At 40.7% G+C, this 18811-nt stretch overlaps 1 protein-coding gene across 2 annotated transcripts in view; it reads left to right on the plus strand.

Moving 5' to 3' along the window:
• Window positions 1-18811, plus strand: part of DOCK1 (dedicator of cytokinesis 1) — a 316638-nt gene that overhangs the window by 60638 nt on the left and 237189 nt on the right. For both annotated transcript variants that reach the window (XM_064464378.1, XM_064464379.1), the window contains exons 19-23: window positions 126-223; window positions 3280-3369; window positions 3858-3958; window positions 5680-5814; window positions 10380-10488. In XM_064464378.1, coding sequence (XP_064320448.1) covers window positions 126-223; window positions 3280-3369; window positions 3858-3958; window positions 5680-5814; window positions 10380-10488 — 533 coding nt within the window. The remainder of the gene's footprint in view (window positions 1-125; window positions 224-3279; window positions 3370-3857; window positions 3959-5679; window positions 5815-10379; window positions 10489-18811) is intronic.

The raw sequence follows: 18811 nt of genomic DNA on the forward strand, positions 1-18811 counted from the left end.
GGCACACTGGAAATACGTTGTTGTCCAGTGGAAATCGAAGTAAACCGATTTGTCCTGAACATAGTTATGGGGTGTGCGTGAAAGTAAATACCCTGCATCATATAATTGTGTTTTCTTATTCCTAGTTGATCTCTTGGGACTTCTGAAATGGCGATCTAACACAAACCTATTGCAGCAGAATTTGAAGCAGCTGATGAAAGTGGATGGTGGTGAAGTGGTTAAGGTAACAAATTTTCTTTAAAAATAAATTTGGTATCATAATTTTGCTGAATCCCATATTTTGAGGTATTCATATCTTTCTACCCCCGCCACCCCCAGCACTCACTTGCACATTAAATTGTAACCAGGTATCTCTCACCGTTCAGGATGCTAACGCCCTGCTCCCTGCCTTCAAAGAATATTTCAGGTGTTGAGTGCTGGTAAAACGCATGTAAAATGCAGATTTCTGAAAATGTAGGGTGGTTTTTTTTAGCGCTTCAGTGAATTTTTATATACAGGTACATGAAGGCAAAGGGCATTTTTTCTATGCAAGGTTAAAACATCTTGGAATTCTTACATGGTGACAGCAAATGTATTTTTAATATATGGATGTGGAATGCGATCCTACTGTGTGATGCTGGTATATTTTTAAAAAAAAAAACAAAACTTTTCTCCTGAAAATAATTAGCTGAGCGAAGTTATTTACATTTGCTAAGGCCACCGAGTGATGGTAGAGACCTACATAAAGACAGATTTAGCTGTGGCAAAGAGTAGGTTGGGACTTCATTGAGTGAGATAAATGATAAAACCAAAAGAATGTCAAAAGATGTAGTGGGGACAGAAGACCCTCAAGGGCCTGTAATGTTGCTTTCTTACTTCAGTGGATTTTAATTTGGTTAATAGAAGCATAATGAATGCCTCATCTTGAAGTAACTTAAAACATCTGAGCCTGCTGATATTATCCTTTTATTAAGTAGGGTAAAAATAGTATCTCACACGGTTTGTTTTTCAGGAAGGTTCTACCTGCTGCTATTTTGTTGTGGATCATTTGATAGCTAAAACTTGACACTGATACTTGCTTCTGTCAAGCAGTGTCACAGTTCTGTCATGTGTAATTTTCCCTCTTCTCCGAATGACATCAGAGCGCGTCCAGCAGATTACTGCCTGATGGATAGTGGTGATTTTAGAAGCACCAGAATGCAACACAGATGAGGTTTGAGTAAAAGGAATATCGGAGCGAGTTCTCCAGCTGGCGCACACTCACCCCTCCCTGCAGTGTGGCTGGACTGCCCCAAAATCATGCTCCCTTCTCCCTGTGGTGTAGGACAGAAGAGCCAATGTTTAATACTGCTCATTTCACCATTTTTATTCTTTTTTTTAGAAGACTATTGTTTACATTATCCATCTGTTACAGCAGTGTTTAGAAAAATCTTTGCGTAGACTGCTGTGTCGCACGTTCATGATACCTAGTTTGTAACTGTTCCTTTGTATTCTTTCAGCTTTTTTTTGTTGTTCGTGTTTTTAAACACGATACATGGTACAGGCTATGAATGTTACAAAAAGCGCGCATTTGATAAAACATATTCAAATTTTCTGTTAAGCTATTTCTATTTTTTAAAAACTCCAGTAAAATACCTCTCCCTACGGGTGCTCATTTATCGCTAAGAAGAGATCAGCCAAGATACTCGTTCCGTGATTGATTGTTTCAATAGTGTATGGAACTGTAAATGTTATCTCCCTTTAACAGAGGCTCCGGCTCCATTTATGCAGAGAGTCTGTAGGATATGAGAATGTAAACTCATAGTCTAGAAATACTAGCTCCCAACCCGAGAAATGTTTTCCTGCCACTTTATACAACAGAAACACCTATCCTCTATTCTTCTTGCTGTTACATGGAAGTCCTCAGGAACGGACTTGAAACTACTGAAGGTCTGCTAATGAAAGTCAACTATGAGCTGGATTTCCCCCAGAACTGAAGTCTAAAATCAGCTGCAAGCATTTTAGCTTTTCTGTTTTTTCATCTTCAGATATTAGTAGCACAAACTGTGGCTCTACATTCACTTGTTTTGAGCAAGTTTGGCGTTCAGCTTAGTGAGCTGCTAAATGGAGGATAATTCCTGAGATTTAACTCTGGATTTAGTAGATAGCCCAAGTGCATCATGTTTGACCAAGGAGACTCATTGCACAGATGGCAATTTTTAAGGGAGGAAGGTGAGAGTCAGGCAGTTACTCCATCTCTCCTACGACATATATAATTTCTCTTTGTAATTGCAATCTCAGGAATCAATTCCCTTCTGTTCGTCAGAAGTTTTTCCCCAACTCTGCCTTGTCTACAAGACAAAACCCATTTTTACTTCATTTGAGACAGACTTGCTGGAACAATCCATGTTGAACCCCTTCTCTCTCAACCCAAGCAAATACAAACTGAGGCCACCATCCATCCTCATTCTGCCTTGGAGGAGCCCATGTCGGTTTTGTGTCATCTGGTGGAAGAAAATGCTCAGGCACAGAATCCCATGCTGATAAAACTGAATGCACTGATGAGTATCTCTGGTCCGTGCATGTACGACTTGTCACTGGCAAGGAATACTGTAATTATACGTGCATAAAACAGCTTTCATCCCTCTGCTTAACTTGGGTCCCCTGACGCTAATCTGCTTTTACTTTCGTGTTGCACAGATCAGGGTGTCCAGCCAACTGGCTAGTGAAGACTCTTCCTCTGTTACAGTGATAGTCGTGTAGGTTTTGGGCTGGGGCAGGTGGTTGTGTGCTCTGTTTCCCATGCCTGCATGTATGCTCTCATTTGAAATTGTGAGTCGGAGTTTATGCAGTCCTGCAAAGCAGTATGCTGTGCACTTCTCATCGCTCAGCTCGAAACCACTGAGGGTGACGTGATTTATTTGGCATGAGACTGAGTTGCTTGTCTGGTTTGTGCTCTGAAACATCAGTTTTCAGAACCTGCATGATCCTGTGGACTGTCTGTTGAAACTGAATTTGGAAATATATTTCTGTTCGTTCACTATAATAGATTAAACTTTTACTGTTCAGGTCTACCAAGTGTGATTCCTGACCTTTTTTGTTTTTATTTGAGTGATAACGATCTATAGATAGTTGTTGTTACTAAAAAGTAGTTTGCTGAAAACCATGATGTTACATTTCCCTTTTTTCAGCTAACTTTTTAAAAAATGTCATTACTGTGTAAAATATATAAATGAAAGCAAGTACGTCTGTAGAAACCTGTGTGACATCTGAATTCCTTTTTTTCCTGTAAAATGTGATTATTTGTGTATTTATTTGCAGTTTCTTCAAGACACTTTGGATGCGCTTTTTAACATAATGATGGAGAACTCGGAAAGTGAGACATTTGACACATTAGTGTTTGATGCTTTGGTAAGTTCACGTTGTGGATGGAATAAAATGGAGGTACAGCAGCGATGAATAAACAAAACAAACGTGGTGTAAATGCTGGAATGAAGTTAACGAAGCATCTTACTAGCTGTTAGTTATTTATTTAATTTAAAATGCATGGAAGGTTTTTATTATATTTGAATTTTCAGTTGGACTTGATCAAAAGGGGGTTGGATTACATCCTGTCATCCTCCCAGAAAAGATGGAAGCAATCAAGTCCAGTCACGTAGCGGATTAAGAGCAGAATTTAGGACAGAAACAGAAGTTTCTGCTTGGAACAGAAAACTTCTATTATGAACAGGAAGTTCTCACAGGAAACGAGAATATTAATATATTGGGACAATAACCAAAAGCCAAAGTCTCAGTGTTTTTAATGTTATTAATGTGTCTTATCTGAAAATAAATGTGAGTGAATGTACAGGATTAAAGATTTTTTGAGGATCGTGCAGTAATTGTGCTACCTTTTTCAGGTATTTATCATTGGACTGATTGCTGACAGAAAATTTCAACATTTCAATCCTGTCTTGGAAACCTATATTAAGAAGCATTTCAGTGCTACGTTAGCCTACACGTAAGTTTTAAAAATTAGTTTTTCTAATGTAGCTTGCACAGTTTTTCCAGATCATCTTATTCAGTTACTTGTTTATGTAGCTTGATTAGGAATTTGCCGATAGAGCTTGGGAGGGTGGGAGCTTCTTGAAGGATGGAGATAGTATGTCTTTAGTATGTTTTTCTCTCTTGATGTAACAGTAATAAAACTTCTGGTCATTTGCAAGGAGGAAGTCTTGATTTTGTTGTACTGAGGAAGGGATGATTTGACGATTTCAAGAATTGTTTTGTAAGGACAGTATTCATAAGCAATTCTCAGTCATACTTAAGAGAGAAATCATGTCTACACTTCAAACATATGTTGTTTGGTGCACTAAACTGATGCTCTACCCTGTATTATCTGTGTTACTGTCACTTTGGGGAGGAAGCAGTGAAGAACAAAAAACCAAAGGTCCATTATATTTGGTGTCCTTTGCTGCTGCTTCAGAGTATTAGTGTTGGAGGGAAAACACGTAATGGATATCTTCGTAGTGCGGGGAGGAAACCAAATGCCAACCAGGAAACCTGCTCTGCACTTTGCTGTTACACAGTCTCTATCATGTGACCAGGAAATGTTGGAGAAGCATTGATCTTGAAATAGTTAGGCCTTTAGTCACAACTTTGATATTACAATCACTTTACTGAGCTACATCACTGTTGCAGCCTTTATGTGAAGTGGGTAAAGCGTGAAGCATCCTCCAGCATCTGGTTTTATTAGCAAGAGCTCAAAGTGGCCCTTTCACTGGTAGGCATGGAGAGCATCCTTCCCTTCCTGAAATGCAGGGAGGCAGAGACGGGTTTAAGCTTGAGGATGCTGAAAGATGTGAATTCTGGCTTGACTTGTACCCGTGGACATGACAGATCCCTCCCCGCCTTTTATTGTACAAGTTTAAGTAAAGAAAGGTTGCATTGACGATATCGAAGTGGTTACTTGAAATTCTTCGGCAGTTTACTCCTATTGAGATAAATGCCCATATATCAAGATATTTGTCAACTCAATGCTATTTTCCATTAGTGCTATGTAATGTTGTATTTATTTACTTCTGGTGTGAATGTTGAAACATACGGTGTAGCTAGGATGATTTAAAATAGAATTGATTGTAGTTGCATTAAAATAGTGATTTAAATTCATTGGAAGGGAGGTAGTTGAAATGATATTATTTTTAAAATTCTTTCACTTTCAAGTTTGAAAGACTTTAAAATGTGGAATAAGCGAATTTCCAGCTGGTGTTACGTACATTTTTGAGTAATAAATTTCACAAATTCTAGCCCAAAATCCATGGGACAGCTATGTAAAGGGGAGGCCTTGTTTAATGAAGAAACTCCCATTCTGTGTGTTTTAATTTGAACAATGTGTTTGTATTTAATGTAATTATTATTTTGATTATTATTAGTAGTTGCATCCTTGTAATAGCCGAAGTCTGAGTATCCCTAAATATCCAGCAGAAGATAAGTCTTAATGGGATCTGCTGTATTGCTTCTATGTCGAATGTTTTTATGGTCTGTGTTTCCTTTTTTCTCAAGAATAGGTTGCAGCTACTTAAACAGCAAAACCAAGAACATAATGAATTTATTAGTTGCATAATTAATTTTGTAACTTGGTGGGCACTACTTAGGCACTTAATTTTTCTTTAAACTTTTCAAAATTGAAATTCTTCTCTGCATGCATATTTGTAAATTGTATGTATTTTTGTATTTAAACAGAAAATTGACGAAAGTTTTAAAAACATACGTGGATAATGCTGAGAAGTGTGGTATCACTGATCAACTCTTTAAAGCTATGAAAGCTTTGGAGTATATCTTCAAGTTCATAGTGCGGTCCAGGATATTGTTCAATCAGTAAGTATGGCAAATGCTGAAACCCCCTGTAATTCCCATTGACAATATTGTTCAAAAAGTGTCACAAATAAAATGTCAGAAGTTAAACTTGCTCAATACTGCCCTGTATTAGAAATATCTTAAGCTGTTAGAATTTATTTCGGGAGGCAGCTGTTCCCTAACAGTGAGCCAGATTTCCTTACTCTTGAACCCAGCTGCATGGAAAGTAGTGAACAGAAGAAACCTGTGCCTAACTGACATGTATATTTTATGTAGCAGTGTATTGATAAAACCATGATGTGTTGTACCTCTCTATAGTTTAGGTCTTTGAACAAATAAAGCTTGCCACTTTTTGGGAAACTTTTGTTTCATACTGTGACTGAAATGTTGAAGCTACCGAGTAGCCATGCTGCCCTGTCCTTCATCCACACCCCGGCTCTGCTAGCAGCTTTCCTCAGATGGCTGCAAACGTCTGGGAAGACTGAAGTGTTGAAAATTTTGCAGCAAAGCAAATGGACAGCTTTTCTGCACGGGAAATGTGACACTTGTCCTTGCGTGGTGCTCGCAGGGCTTGGGGAGTAGTTGTGGTTCACAGAAGGCTTTAGTTGTAGGCCAGACGGGAGAGGGAAGAGAGTCAGAATAGATGGACAGCGAGGGGGAGGAAAAGGAGTAAGAGATGTAGCTTTTTGACTTGCTGCCATGCAAAAGAAAACCATGAGTATTGTAGGAGTTAAACCCCCAGCAGCTGAGACCTCCGCAGGCCCCCACCTTCAGAGCAGAAACTGTTGGTCGGTTGCCGTTCGTAGGGCTCTGCAGTCTCAATAGCTTTCAGTGAGTGAGGTGGGAAAGTGGAAAGCAAGAAGGGGCTGCAGAAACCTTCTCAGGAGTGATAGTATTTTTGAGAGGTGAATCATTTGGGTTTCTATAAAAGCTCTTTCTATGCCTGGCGGCGTGGCAGAGGCCTGCTGGGGGGCTGTTGTCTGCTCCCCACTTGGCTCTCGGCATGGCGAATGGCACAGCGCCTCGCTGGCGCTGTCTGCAGTGGGCGTCCAGCCATAAAGTCAGGCATAAATAATCATTCTAAGTTAATTCAGAAGTCAGTATCGTGTTTTATACACGAAATATTGAAAAAGTTCTGAAACAAGTTGATGATGTATTCATTTAGATTCAGTCCTTTTACTACTTGTTAGCAATGGTAACAACCTTATTACAAGGGATTTATGTAGAGCTCTGAAGTTACCAACTTCACCAACCTTTCTGTAAATTAAAGATTATAATTTATTTCTGTAGGAGTCTTGCTGTGTGATTCGTAAAATCTGAATGTCACTTATACTGTTGCAGGTCCTACAAATCACTTTAAAACAGAAAAAAATAATTATCTCTTGCTGCAGATTAGATTTACAGACAATATGACCCTCTAGTATTGGGCGCCGGATTTCCTTGTGCTAAGCACTAATTCGCAGTTCTTTAGCGTTGGGAAGACACAGCTCTCAATGACAAGGGATTAATCAGCGAAGCTGCTGAATGCTGAATGACACCATGATTTGTTCTGCTGTAAGACTTAAATCCTGCCCGAGGTGTGTGATTTGAAGTGATTATAATGCAGAAGTGTAGCTGTGCTCTGAAATATCGTTGGTGTTCTACTGAGAAATCTCAGTGAGCAAGCAGAGTCTTCTAATAAAAATATTACATATTTTTAACTTTCATAATAAGGTAGTGGACTGAATATGTGGAGCATTTTAGTAATGTGATTGCAGGCAAGCTTCACTTCTGGATAATTATGTAGAAGCCTAGTTCATCTACTTAAAGCCTGGTAGCAAATCTGTTTGTTCAGTGTATCAAGGTTATTTAAGGCAAAATATTGTAAGTGAACTTCAGAAATATCTTTATTTGGTTTACTCAGTAATGATCCCAGTGCCTGTGTTGCATTTAGCGCTAGAAGGGTCAACTCAGTGTAATCCTGGCTTTACCATAGCTGCAGTTTTCTGTGCATTATCGGGTATATTAAATAAACATATGTTAATAACTGACAGTAGAAACACATATCTGACTGTTAATTATAATTTCCTTTTTGCAACGCAAAGCTTTTTGTCTGAAGCAGTTTGATTTATTGGATTGTCAAGTTTAGTTACTCCTTATAGTGGTATTAGTTTCACCTTTCTAATCTGTTCAGGGGGACACTGAAATCCATTACTGAAATTGGGAGTTAACAAGTAATTTGTTCTGCATAACCCCCAGTTTTAGCCTCGAAGGGGAATAGCAGTTTGCACAGCAACATAACACAATTTAATATTTGTTTCTGTAGCATTCATTTCCCCTGTGTACTGGATTGTCCTGGTTCCAGCTGGGATAGAGTTAATTTTCCTCCTAGTAACTGGTCTTAGTGCTGTGTTTTAGATTTAGCATGAGAATAATGTGATAACGCACTGATGGTTTAGTTGTTGCTAAGCAGCATTTATACTAAGTCAAGGACTTTTCAGCCTCTGTGCTCTGCTACTGAGAAGGTGCATAAGAAGCTGGGAGGGGGCACAGCCAGGACAGCTGACCTGGCCAAAGGGATATTCCATAGCATGTGACATCATGCCCAGTATATAAACTGGGGGGAGTTGGCCAGGGGCAGCGATTGCTGCTCAGGGACTGGCGGCGTCCGGTGGCAGGTGGTGAGCTGTTGCATCGCTTGTTTTTCCTGGTTTTGTTGTTTTCATTACAATTTTTAAACTGTATTATTTTATTTCAATCATTAAACTCTTCTCTACCCATGAGTTTTCTTACTTTCACCCTTCCGATTCTCTCCCCCTTCCCACTGAGGGGCGGAAGGTAAGCAGGCCGCTGTGTCGTGCTTAGTTGCCAGCTGTGGTTAAACCATGATATGGTTAAACAGCTTTGTTAAAATATCTGCAGCTCCCAAACGTTTATGAACACAGTGTTAAAAATGTTATGCATTAGTTTCGGTGTATAGCAGCAAGAACATTCTGACCTTCATATTAATCTTAAAAAGATTAATTTTCTCCTGCAATAGGTGGTCCTGATGGTATCTTCAGACATGAAGAAATCATACTGTGACTGTACATAAAACTTCCCTGGGTGTGGCGCTCTTCCTGAGCTGCAGCCCACGTTCCAGACCTTACTGGGTTTAACCCCAGAAGAAAATGGAGGAAAATAGAGGGGAATCAAACTTTTGGTAGGAGCTGCTCTAATGGGTCTTGGTGCAAATGTTTAGCTGAGCTCAGGGAGAGAGCTAGTGGAACCAGGGAGGGCTTTGAAAGCCCAGCTGCTGTTGGATGAGGCTCTTGGAGGCAATCAAAGCCAACTGGGTAAGCGTGGGCTTTTAGCTGGGGGAGAAGTCCCATCTGGTGTTTATAAACACCCCTCTTTAGATTTGACCTGGATGCCAGGTTCTCCTGGGCTGCTTTTAAGCACTGATCTTACTCTTTTTTTGGTGGGGGTCAAGTTAAGTCTATAGCTGAAGTTCAAGAAGCATATTTGGAGCAGCCCATATGTAGGTGAGTTACATATATTGCCAAAGGGGGGAAGAAAATTTAAATGAATTATGTGGAACTAGTGGTCTCCTCCCACTCCCTTTCCATTTCTGGTGAGAATTATCTCATCCTACACCTGAACCAGGGATCCTGCTGCATTTAAGATATTTGAGGCAGTTTCAGGAACATTCATTCCTGTGCTGTAATGAAGTGGACCAAGGTCTTCAGCTTGGCTGTATATTTTTTTTGTCTTTGGTGTTCTTCAGCCTTAGGGCAGTTTATATCCCCCTGGAAGCATTGGGGGTTGGAGAGGGTCACTGTGGGCAGATCAGCTCTGAAAAGCCCTGCCTGAAGTAACAGGGACCTGCCTTGCAAACTTCAGTAGTGGATTAATTGTTCTTCTGTGGCATCTGTACTGATTGTATAGGAAACTGAGCCTTAACTAGTTTAATGTCAGGGAACCAGAAATTAGAGGTGGAATGTATTTTAAATTTAGCGCTCCCTTTCTATGGAAAAAAAATTTAAAATTATTTTTTGGCTGGCTGTTTTTTATTTGTTTGGGTTTTTTTTCTTAGCAGATAGTGGGTTGATAGGCTTTTTTTTCTTCCTTTCACAGAGCTTAAGGTCACTCACCTTAGGCCACTGGTAGATTTTAATGATTGCTGGCAAGTTGTCTGGATGCTTTCTGGCTTCCACATCAGAGAGCTGCTTGGCATTGGTCCTCCCAGACATCTGCTAGCTCTTGTGCAGGGTGGAGAGACTCCATCCCACTGCTGCGTGGGCATGTGGAATTGGGTCACCGCTGAGGGATTTGCTGTGACTTGAAGGCGTAAACAACAATACTAGATGTGGCATTTCACATAGGAAGCTTTAATATAAAAATCTGTTGTTCCTGCTGACCCAGCTTGGTCAGTCTGCCTTGTCCTTAGGTTTTTGTGAAAGAAAACTCTTGGTTCAGTGAAGAAACTTGTAGAAATTCTTGAACTTGAAAGTAATGCAATGAGTTATCATCTGTCAGATGACCTGTTCAGAATCTGAACAGATTTTTTTCTTCAATTTATTTCCATTTTAATTAGATTGTGCTTATGAAACCTAATTATTTTTCAGACTTTATGAAAACAAAGGAGAAGCAGACTTCAGGGAGTCTCTGCTGCAGCTCTTTAAGTCCATCAATGAGATGATGAGCAGTATCTCCGATCAAACTGTCATAGTGAAGGTATGTACTTTACAGGTCTCCATCTTGGCTTTACTTTTGCATCTTAAGCCACAGCTGGGTGCTCGATGAGGTGTATGCTTGTGTTTGTCCCCAGAAATGCATTTTACCTCAAACGTGATTAATGATTAGTGCTTCTAATAAAGATTATATAAAGAATGTGCTTCAAATGAGTAAGTTTACTTAAATTGCTGCAATGCTTCACTTATTTTTTAAAAGTTAGGGGGTTAATGAAGTTTAGCTTATTTAACTTGTATAACCTTAACTTTAAGGTATTTTTAAGGCATTATCTTTAAGATGCTGAGGACAACGTAGATCCTCATATTCTTATGTGCTTATTTGTATCCTAGGCTGTTCAGGAACTTCAGTCTTAGGCCTTACATGTTTTTAATGGAAGATCAGTAGTGAGTCCAACGGCAAACTCCACCCCACTCCTCTCTTCTTCTGTCCCTTTAAAATGGTAGCTACTTTTGGTAGCATTGGCTGCCTCATGGATTTGGGAACGTGGTCTCTGACCCCAAATGAATGTGGGTATTGACATCACAGAGCAGAAGCATTGAATTATAGGACTGGCAGATTTTTGTATCCAGAGGAGTCTGAGGTGGTTGTGCCAATACAGGTCTCATGTTCTGTTAGCGAAAATCTTTCACCATGGAAAAGTACAGAGACTGTCATAAGGACGTGTTTGATAAGGTACACCTTGAAGTTATCCTCGTGATTCCAAATAGGATTTATAAAAGGACATAACTCCCAACCTAGCTGTGCTGAATCAGTTGAAGGATGATGATCAGAAAAGGGCTAAGAATTGGGGTTGAATTTGGGGACAGTTTTGACAGTGTCACAGGTTGGAAGGGACCTCAGAGATCATCTAGTCCAACCTTCCTAGGACAAGTGAAATGACGACTCCTGCTCAGACGTGCCATGGTTGTGCATTAGAAGGACTTTTTATAGCAGCTGGGAGGCAAACCCGGACAGTGGCAAAGTACTGTGCCAGTGCGAGAGGTTCCTCTTGAAGGGAGCTGGGAAGAATACAGCAGGAAAACACCTAAGTCAAAGACACCGGTCCATTGTAGCTGAGCACATGCAGGTCTCACGCTAGTAATACCGTGCTGAGCACACAGCAAAAATAGGTAGTGGGGATAAAGCTGCTGAGTTCAAGTATTTTAGGCAGAGAGACTGAGACTGTGTCATCTGATAACAAAATAGGGATATTACATGTTTCAGGAAAGCTGTATTTTCATTCTACTGACAAAGTATCTATCCTGAATGGAAACTGGCAGGTTTGAGTCAGTGGCTCAGAGTGTGCTAGCTGGTGTTTTACAAATAAGATGTTTTCAGATTACGAGGATTGAATGTAAAATTTATTTTCCCAAGACTCGTTTGTGAGGCCTCCTTCTGGAAGGCAGATGAACATGAGCTTCTCTTCTTTTTCAACAGTTTATGCCTTGAAAAAAAAATAATATCAAAAATACCCCCCAAAATAGATTTGGTTGTCTTCACCTGAGATGCAGGAAAAGAAGACAAACTTTGTAGCGAAAGCTAGAGAGATCACACCACAGCAGTGCCTGTCCTAGTCTGTGTATTGTTTCACATCCAGACCTCTGCAAACTTGGGTACAGTCTGCGTCTGGCTGTGTGAAGTGTGCTGGTAGATGAAGCATTGACAGATGAGCCAGCGTGCGGTTGTCCGAGAAGTGTGTTTGTGGATGCCTTTCAGAGGCCTTGACAACCTTTCATTCATTATTCGTTGCTTTCATCTCCTTTGCACTCGAATTACTTAGGTCTTAGAATACATAATAACAATTATGTATTGGCTTTTTGCAGCTCATGAGACTGCTTTTATTATGTTCAAATACCCACTGAAGCACTAGAGTTTTTCAGCAACTAGAAATGTGTGGTTCTACTACAAAGAATAAAAATATTGAATAGGTGGATAAATGCGGGGTGGTTTGTTTTTTTTTTTTTGAGAGAGGGTGAGGATGGCTTCTGTGAGTCTTGCCTGACAAAGCTGTTGGAGTCCTGGGAGCGTGTCAGTAGCCTTGTAAAGTGGACATGACGCTGCAGGCTTCATTCAGCATCTTTACCAGTGATCTGGAGTTGGTAGCCAAGGACCGTGCTGTCGGCAAGGAACGTCAGAAGGACCTCACAAAACTGAGTGGGCTAAAGGTGAACTTCAAGGTAGACAGATGTAGGGCAGTGCATCTCAGGAAATTATAGAATCATAGAATCGTTAAGATTGGAAAAGACCTCTAAGATCATCAAGTCCAGCTGTCAACCCAACGCCCCCAGGCCTCCTAGTAATTAATCCCTGTGTGATGGTCTACCCAAAGCTGGCAGTTGCAGTCTGGGAGATGATGCCTCGGAGTCATAACTGCCAACGCTCTGGGGTCATCGGTTCCATGTGTGGTGGGAGGCAACAGGAAGAAGCAACAGGGTGTTGGGTGTCACTCGGAGGGATAATGAGAACGTGGCAGGGCTGCCATTTTGCCGTTAGATACCCTTGGTGCATCGGCATCTTGCGTGCCAGGTGCTGTTCTGGTCTCTGTACCTCAGGAAATAGTTACAGGGGTACGGAGAACCAGGACTGGGAATGGCGCACCTTCCTCTTCTGCCCCAAATGCCACAGTTCTGGAAATAGGGTGCACTCACTGACATCAGTAGGAGGTTAGTTTAAAACAAGTAAAAGAAAAATGTTTCATTTCTGAAGCTTGCTGTCACAAGGGGTTATGGAGGCAGACAGCGTCGGCACGCCCAGGAAGGGGTTAGGCAGATTTACAAACCGCAGGTCGTAGGTGTTCTGCAAGGGTGGGTGGAGGTGCAGCCTCTAAAGGATGCTGGGGGAGCCAGGAGGGGAACGGGCCACAGGAACTGTAAACGGCATCTCCTTGTAAGTGGCATCCGCCCTTGCAGACGAGTGCTGGGTTATACGAACCATTAGTGTGACGCAGTGGGCGTCTCTTGTGCTGTGGGATACTCGCTGAAGTTTTGTCGAAAACTACTGAAGTTAAGCAGATAAGTTGCTGGGTCCCCGTGTTTTCTGGTTTAGATCAGCAGATCTAGCTGTAGCAGTTCCAGGTTTTTTTTTTTTAACTGTTTTTAATATATATTGGGGACACTAAGTAAGTGTATACAAAATAAGTCTGTCTGGAGAGATAAGAAGTTGAAAAGATCTACATAGAAAATTAAGGTGCTTCACACTAAAAGAGACATGCTTAATTCACATATTTGAATATTTCTATTTCTCCTTGCAAAAAATTCTAATCTGTCTTGATAGTTTATCAACGTGAAGCAGAACTGCCACTGGAAAGTTCTTTCTGAAATGTTCACAACTTGTCTCTTTGGGCTGGTTATACTGAATTTCCACCCCTCCTCCAGCCTATCTGGTGAGGGTAGCCTTCAAGCTGACACTGCGCGGAGGAGAATGAATGACTGCAGTCTTATTTCTTAGCAGGAATTACTCTTTATCTATTCAAATATCTATGTCCTTGTGGAAGCTGATGAGCTGTTTCTGACTGTAGCTCAGGTCTTGAGTTGCTTAATGTTTTGCATTTAAATTGCCCCCCCTTTAAAAAAAAATTTTTCAAGGCTTTGGGTATATTTAAAAAAAACAGTTTCCTCAAAAGAATACTATGAACTGTACAAGGATTTAAGGTTGTAAAGCACAAAAAGAGTCTTCGAATTTGTTGGATTATGGCTGCTCAAAATTTCTTAGGGTAAGGGAGAGTTTCTATATGTGGTTGCTTTGCCAACCTGACTTCAGTTTCAGCCTTTAAGGAAACAAAATGGAGAGTATTTCTGTGGAGAGCGAGTTAAAGGTGGTATTCAGCAGTTCTGTTGTCTGCGAGTCGGTACAACTGTACGCAGCACTGATTAAATCTTTCTCAAGACTTAAAGGAAAAAAAACAACTAACAAAAGAGCAAAAGCCCTGCCTGTCTGCAAAATCCTCTACTGCACCAAAACCATGGTTTGTTTTACTGAGGATGCTGTGGCTCCCAGTCTCGGGGCGGGGAAGGGCCTTGACCTGGTCTTTTGCACAGGGTCCTCCAAGGAGCCTTGAGTTGGCCTGGAGTTAGGAAGAAGCATACCTGTGCCAGCTGTCCCTCCTTCACTGCTTCTGATGTGGTCTTGGTGGGAGGAGGGGGCTCTGAAGGTAACCCCCGTGCTGGCTCCCGTCTGCTGCCCGCTGTGTCGGGGTGGCTAATGGTCACTTTGTGGCTGAAGAACTGGTCACCTGGCCCTTAAGGAAAAAACTGTATTTCTTTTCAGAGTGTAAAGGTCTGTTCGCTTTTGTGAGCTTTTGGTACTGCAAAATAATAACAATTTAAAAACATTATTAAAAGGTGATTTTAAATTGGAGTTATAGTGCTTTGGCTACTTATTTTTACAAGAAATACATAAAATTCCATATATTCTTGGAACACGATTTGAGCAGAGCTTTACTAGCGTTTACACCTCTTAGTGGACTCAAATACATTGCAATCAAAGCATGAAGGTGTAAGAATGAATAAAAACCACTTTCATTGTAGGCTGTAAAGGCAGCAAGAGTCAGTGCTATAGGTTGGAATGTGAGAAGCTGGCATGGTATAAAGGTTCAAAACAACACTGTGGTTTTTATGGTTAGTTAACTAAATATAATTGGTAGGGGTATTTTTGTGTGTCAGTGACTGCAGTGGAGACAGGCTTTCAGAGGCCGCCTTTTACGCTTGATTTTTTTAAGGTGTGCAGTTGCCCAAACTGGAGAGGGAAATTCAAACCGTGATTTGAGCTGACAGATGTTTTGGTGGTCCTCTTGCTAACAGGAGTTTTTCTTGCATGATGAGTGGTAGCGGGCTGCAGTTAGAGTTTGAGAAGTAGAGAGATTAAACTTTGTTTTTCAAGTAGCAGTTTGATTTTAAGAATTACTTGATTAAATAAGGTGTGCAGCATTTGGTACGTGTACATATTTTTAATGGTTACAAGTGTAGCGAGCTTTCCTGGTTTTATTCCTATCTTGTGCTAATTGGTGCATGAGAATTACTTCCTTAACCTTTTACTGTTTAAGCGTGAGCTCGGCTGAAGCCTAGCTGATGTTTCAAGTTTAGATAAAAATGCAAATGTTTCCTAGTAATTTATTCTTGCATCTCTCTGAAACAAGGGCAGTTGAGCCAGCTGCATCGAATTTATGAGGGCTGTCTGATTTGGGCTGTGTTTGTATGAGTGAGCTGAACTATTCTCGGCAGGGTTCTTGCAGTTTGCTCTGATGGTTGCTGTTACCATGACTTTGTACTGCTGTTCAGGATGCCTGAAAAAAGATAGGCTGGTAGCCGAGTTAGTTCTCTGTGCTCTAAGTGATCTTGGTAAAGTAGGTGTGTATATAAAATTATCCTGGAATGTGACCACAGAGAGCCGGGACGGAAGATGATAACATTTGACTAATGCAAATTCTTTTGAGTGTGTGGTTTTTTAATAACCCTTGTCACTTTTAGCACATGATGCATATTTCTCGGCATCCATACCATACTTTTTCCTGCTCTAATATTAAGCATTTCTTGCTAAAGCCACAGAAAAGAATTTTAAATGAAGACAGGGAAATATGTTACAATATGCTGAGGTACCTAGGGAGAAAACAAAAGAGGCTGCATTAGTCTGCGGGGCTTTCCCAACAGGTTGAATGCTTTATAGCTGTTGTTTAAAGTCAGTTGAGTAACAAAATGCAACCATGGACTGAGGTTTCTGCGTCTCTTAGAACCTATCTGGGAAAGTCTGCTGTTACACTGGCAAGGAATACAATAATGTCTAGAAAAGCGCAATGCCACTTAACTTGTGATAATGCTTTGTGCTGGTTTACACTGAATTTTGTGCCAGAGGCGCTGGTTCCATCATTTGGAAGGATGACTGCTGCAGACTGGGGCAACTCAAAAATGTTGTTTAGGCATTCCTGGAAATGGTCTCATCCAGCTGCTGATGGGGCTTAATTTGACTGGGTTGATGAGTTTAACAGAATGGCATCCAGCATAATGCTTGTATAGAAGGTAGATGCTTTGTGTCAAATGACACAAAAGATGAAAATTAACATGAAAATCATGTACAAATTGAGTCAGGTGAAACAAATTTATTGCTTCGTCAAACAGAAGAGTTCATAAGAATACACTGTATTTGGCAAGGAGATTTTATGCTTAATTTTGGGACTAGGTGTGCTGTTCAAAATGAATGACTTCAGAAAATGACATTTTAAAATTAGGTATTTTTGCTTTTATGTAGTACAAAGAGATGAACTGAAATACCAGACAAAACCTGTAGTATGCTACTCAGAATACATTTTATGTAATACTTTGCAAATGCCATTTGTCCATTCTGATGACAACCTTAAGTTAGCATAGCAGTTCTCTTAAACAGCCATTGTAAAGAAGCTTTAGTTACTTTTTGTGACATTCTTTGTCAGTAAAAACCCAAGAATGGGGTAAAAGTTAGAATTTTCTTTTGTTAGTGAGGCTCCGTTGCGTTGTTTTCATTTACCAGTTACCAGTGGTGTTACCACAGTAGTAATTTCTGTTTTCTGTTAAAGATTGCTCAATACTCTCCACCGTGTAATGAACAGAAGTAAATTAATAAAACTCCCATTGTTTCTATCTGTTATCCAAAATCGTATCAGAAATGGCTTTAAGCTACTTAGCAAGGCTACCCTATCTTAGTTTAGTGTGCTTTAATGTGACACAGTGTTTGTGTAGAGGATTCGTCTTCTATCGAGTGGTAGAAGGATGCTACGATACCATATAGTGCCATATTTTCGGTGCCCTTTTACTGTAGCTCCTTGTTAATACATCAGTGTGTTAGTTCAGTTGCAGTAAAATAAAATTGCTGTGTTGAGAATATAATTTTTCTGACTCCATGAGCCTTCAGATGTACTAACGGCTACCAGTGTGACAGAGTAATGGAGATGCGTACAAACGGTGCTTGCTGAGCACAGACTGTAGCGTGACTTTATGGCTTTGAGTCACAAGAAATGTAGGATACATCTCCAAACGGCATATGAAATATGCCGTAATTGTACTAATCTTATAATGCTTCTTAAACATGTTTCTGAGTGTGTGCGCTTCTGCGTACATGTGTTCTTCGTGGCTTGCTATTTTGTTGGATTGGCAATGTTTAAAATGATAATCTAAGTGGCTTTTCACAAGGTGGACTAGGTGACTTAGGGCATGGGTGACCGAATGCTGCTTTTCATGAGTGGAGCCAACTCCAGCAAACTCAAAGGTTTGCAGAAATGGCCTCCACTGAGAAATATTAGTCTGTCTTCTGTCTTCTCCCAGCCTAAAACTAGGGAGGGCTTGAAGTGAGCTGGGGTTGGAGGCCAGGCTTACGTGGTACCCGAGAGGAAACTGTTAGGAGTGAAGAGGGATTCAGAATGCCTGCGCCCTGGTGGGAGTCCCAAAACCTAAAGATGAGGTGCTTACATTTGCCTGATGAGAGGAAGAAAAGGCGTGCCTCTGTCCTTCCATCTCTTTTCTGGGAGGACTGCTGATGTGTGCCAGTCTTCATGAAGAAATTAAAAACTCGGGAGCTTTTCTGTAAGTCCTCCGGGTAATTTTAGGGGCTGGGGGTTTTGGCATTCTATTTATTATTGCAAAAAAAAAAATGAAGCTGAGTCTTATTTTACACAGTTTATATATGCAAGTGTCGAAGAGCTCTGGCAGGCTTTTTAGGGTTTGGGGTTTCTTCCCCCCCAAAATTATAGAAAAAGTTCCTTTCAGGATAAAGCGTTTTCTAAATTGCTGGTGTAGGTTAAATTTTTAGTCATAGAAGCTCTTAGAACCTTTAAATCTGAGGAAGGTGCTAGTTTTTCTCTTGGTAGGTCCTGTTCCTTACCCATTCTTGTCTCATGAACCATCAGGCAAAAAGGACCTGTGGCAGCGAGGGCACTGCAGTGGACCCTTCACTGATGTTTGGAGGGACCACCGTTAGAAATAACGCCTCCATTGCACTTGGTCTTTTTTATTCTGGCCTTCTTACCATGTCTGAGGGGTTCCCCACCCCCCAACTAATCTTTTATACGGGCCACCACTGAATTTCTTTCAACATGAAAAAAAACCCCCTTTGTTATTTAGCTGCTAGCTCAGAAGTAGTTCAGGAAGGTACAATTAGCTGCTAAGTCATTATAAGCACATCAATGAATTTATCTTAAAGGTTGCGAAGGATGACTGCTGTAGATAGAGGGGTGGTTGTGATGATTTAAGGAATAAGTTGCAATTATTCTGTGGAATGATAAAACCTGGGGATTTTGCCCTCTGTATTGGCTGTGCAGAGAACTGTGACCATCAATTATTGCTTAATTTATTCTATTTAAGGC

The sequence above is a fragment of the Phalacrocorax carbo genome, chromosome 12 (assembly GCF_963921805.1).
Source record: "Phalacrocorax carbo chromosome 12, bPhaCar2.1, whole genome shotgun sequence".
Lineage (NCBI taxonomy): Eukaryota > Metazoa > Chordata > Aves > Suliformes > Phalacrocoracidae > Phalacrocorax > Phalacrocorax carbo.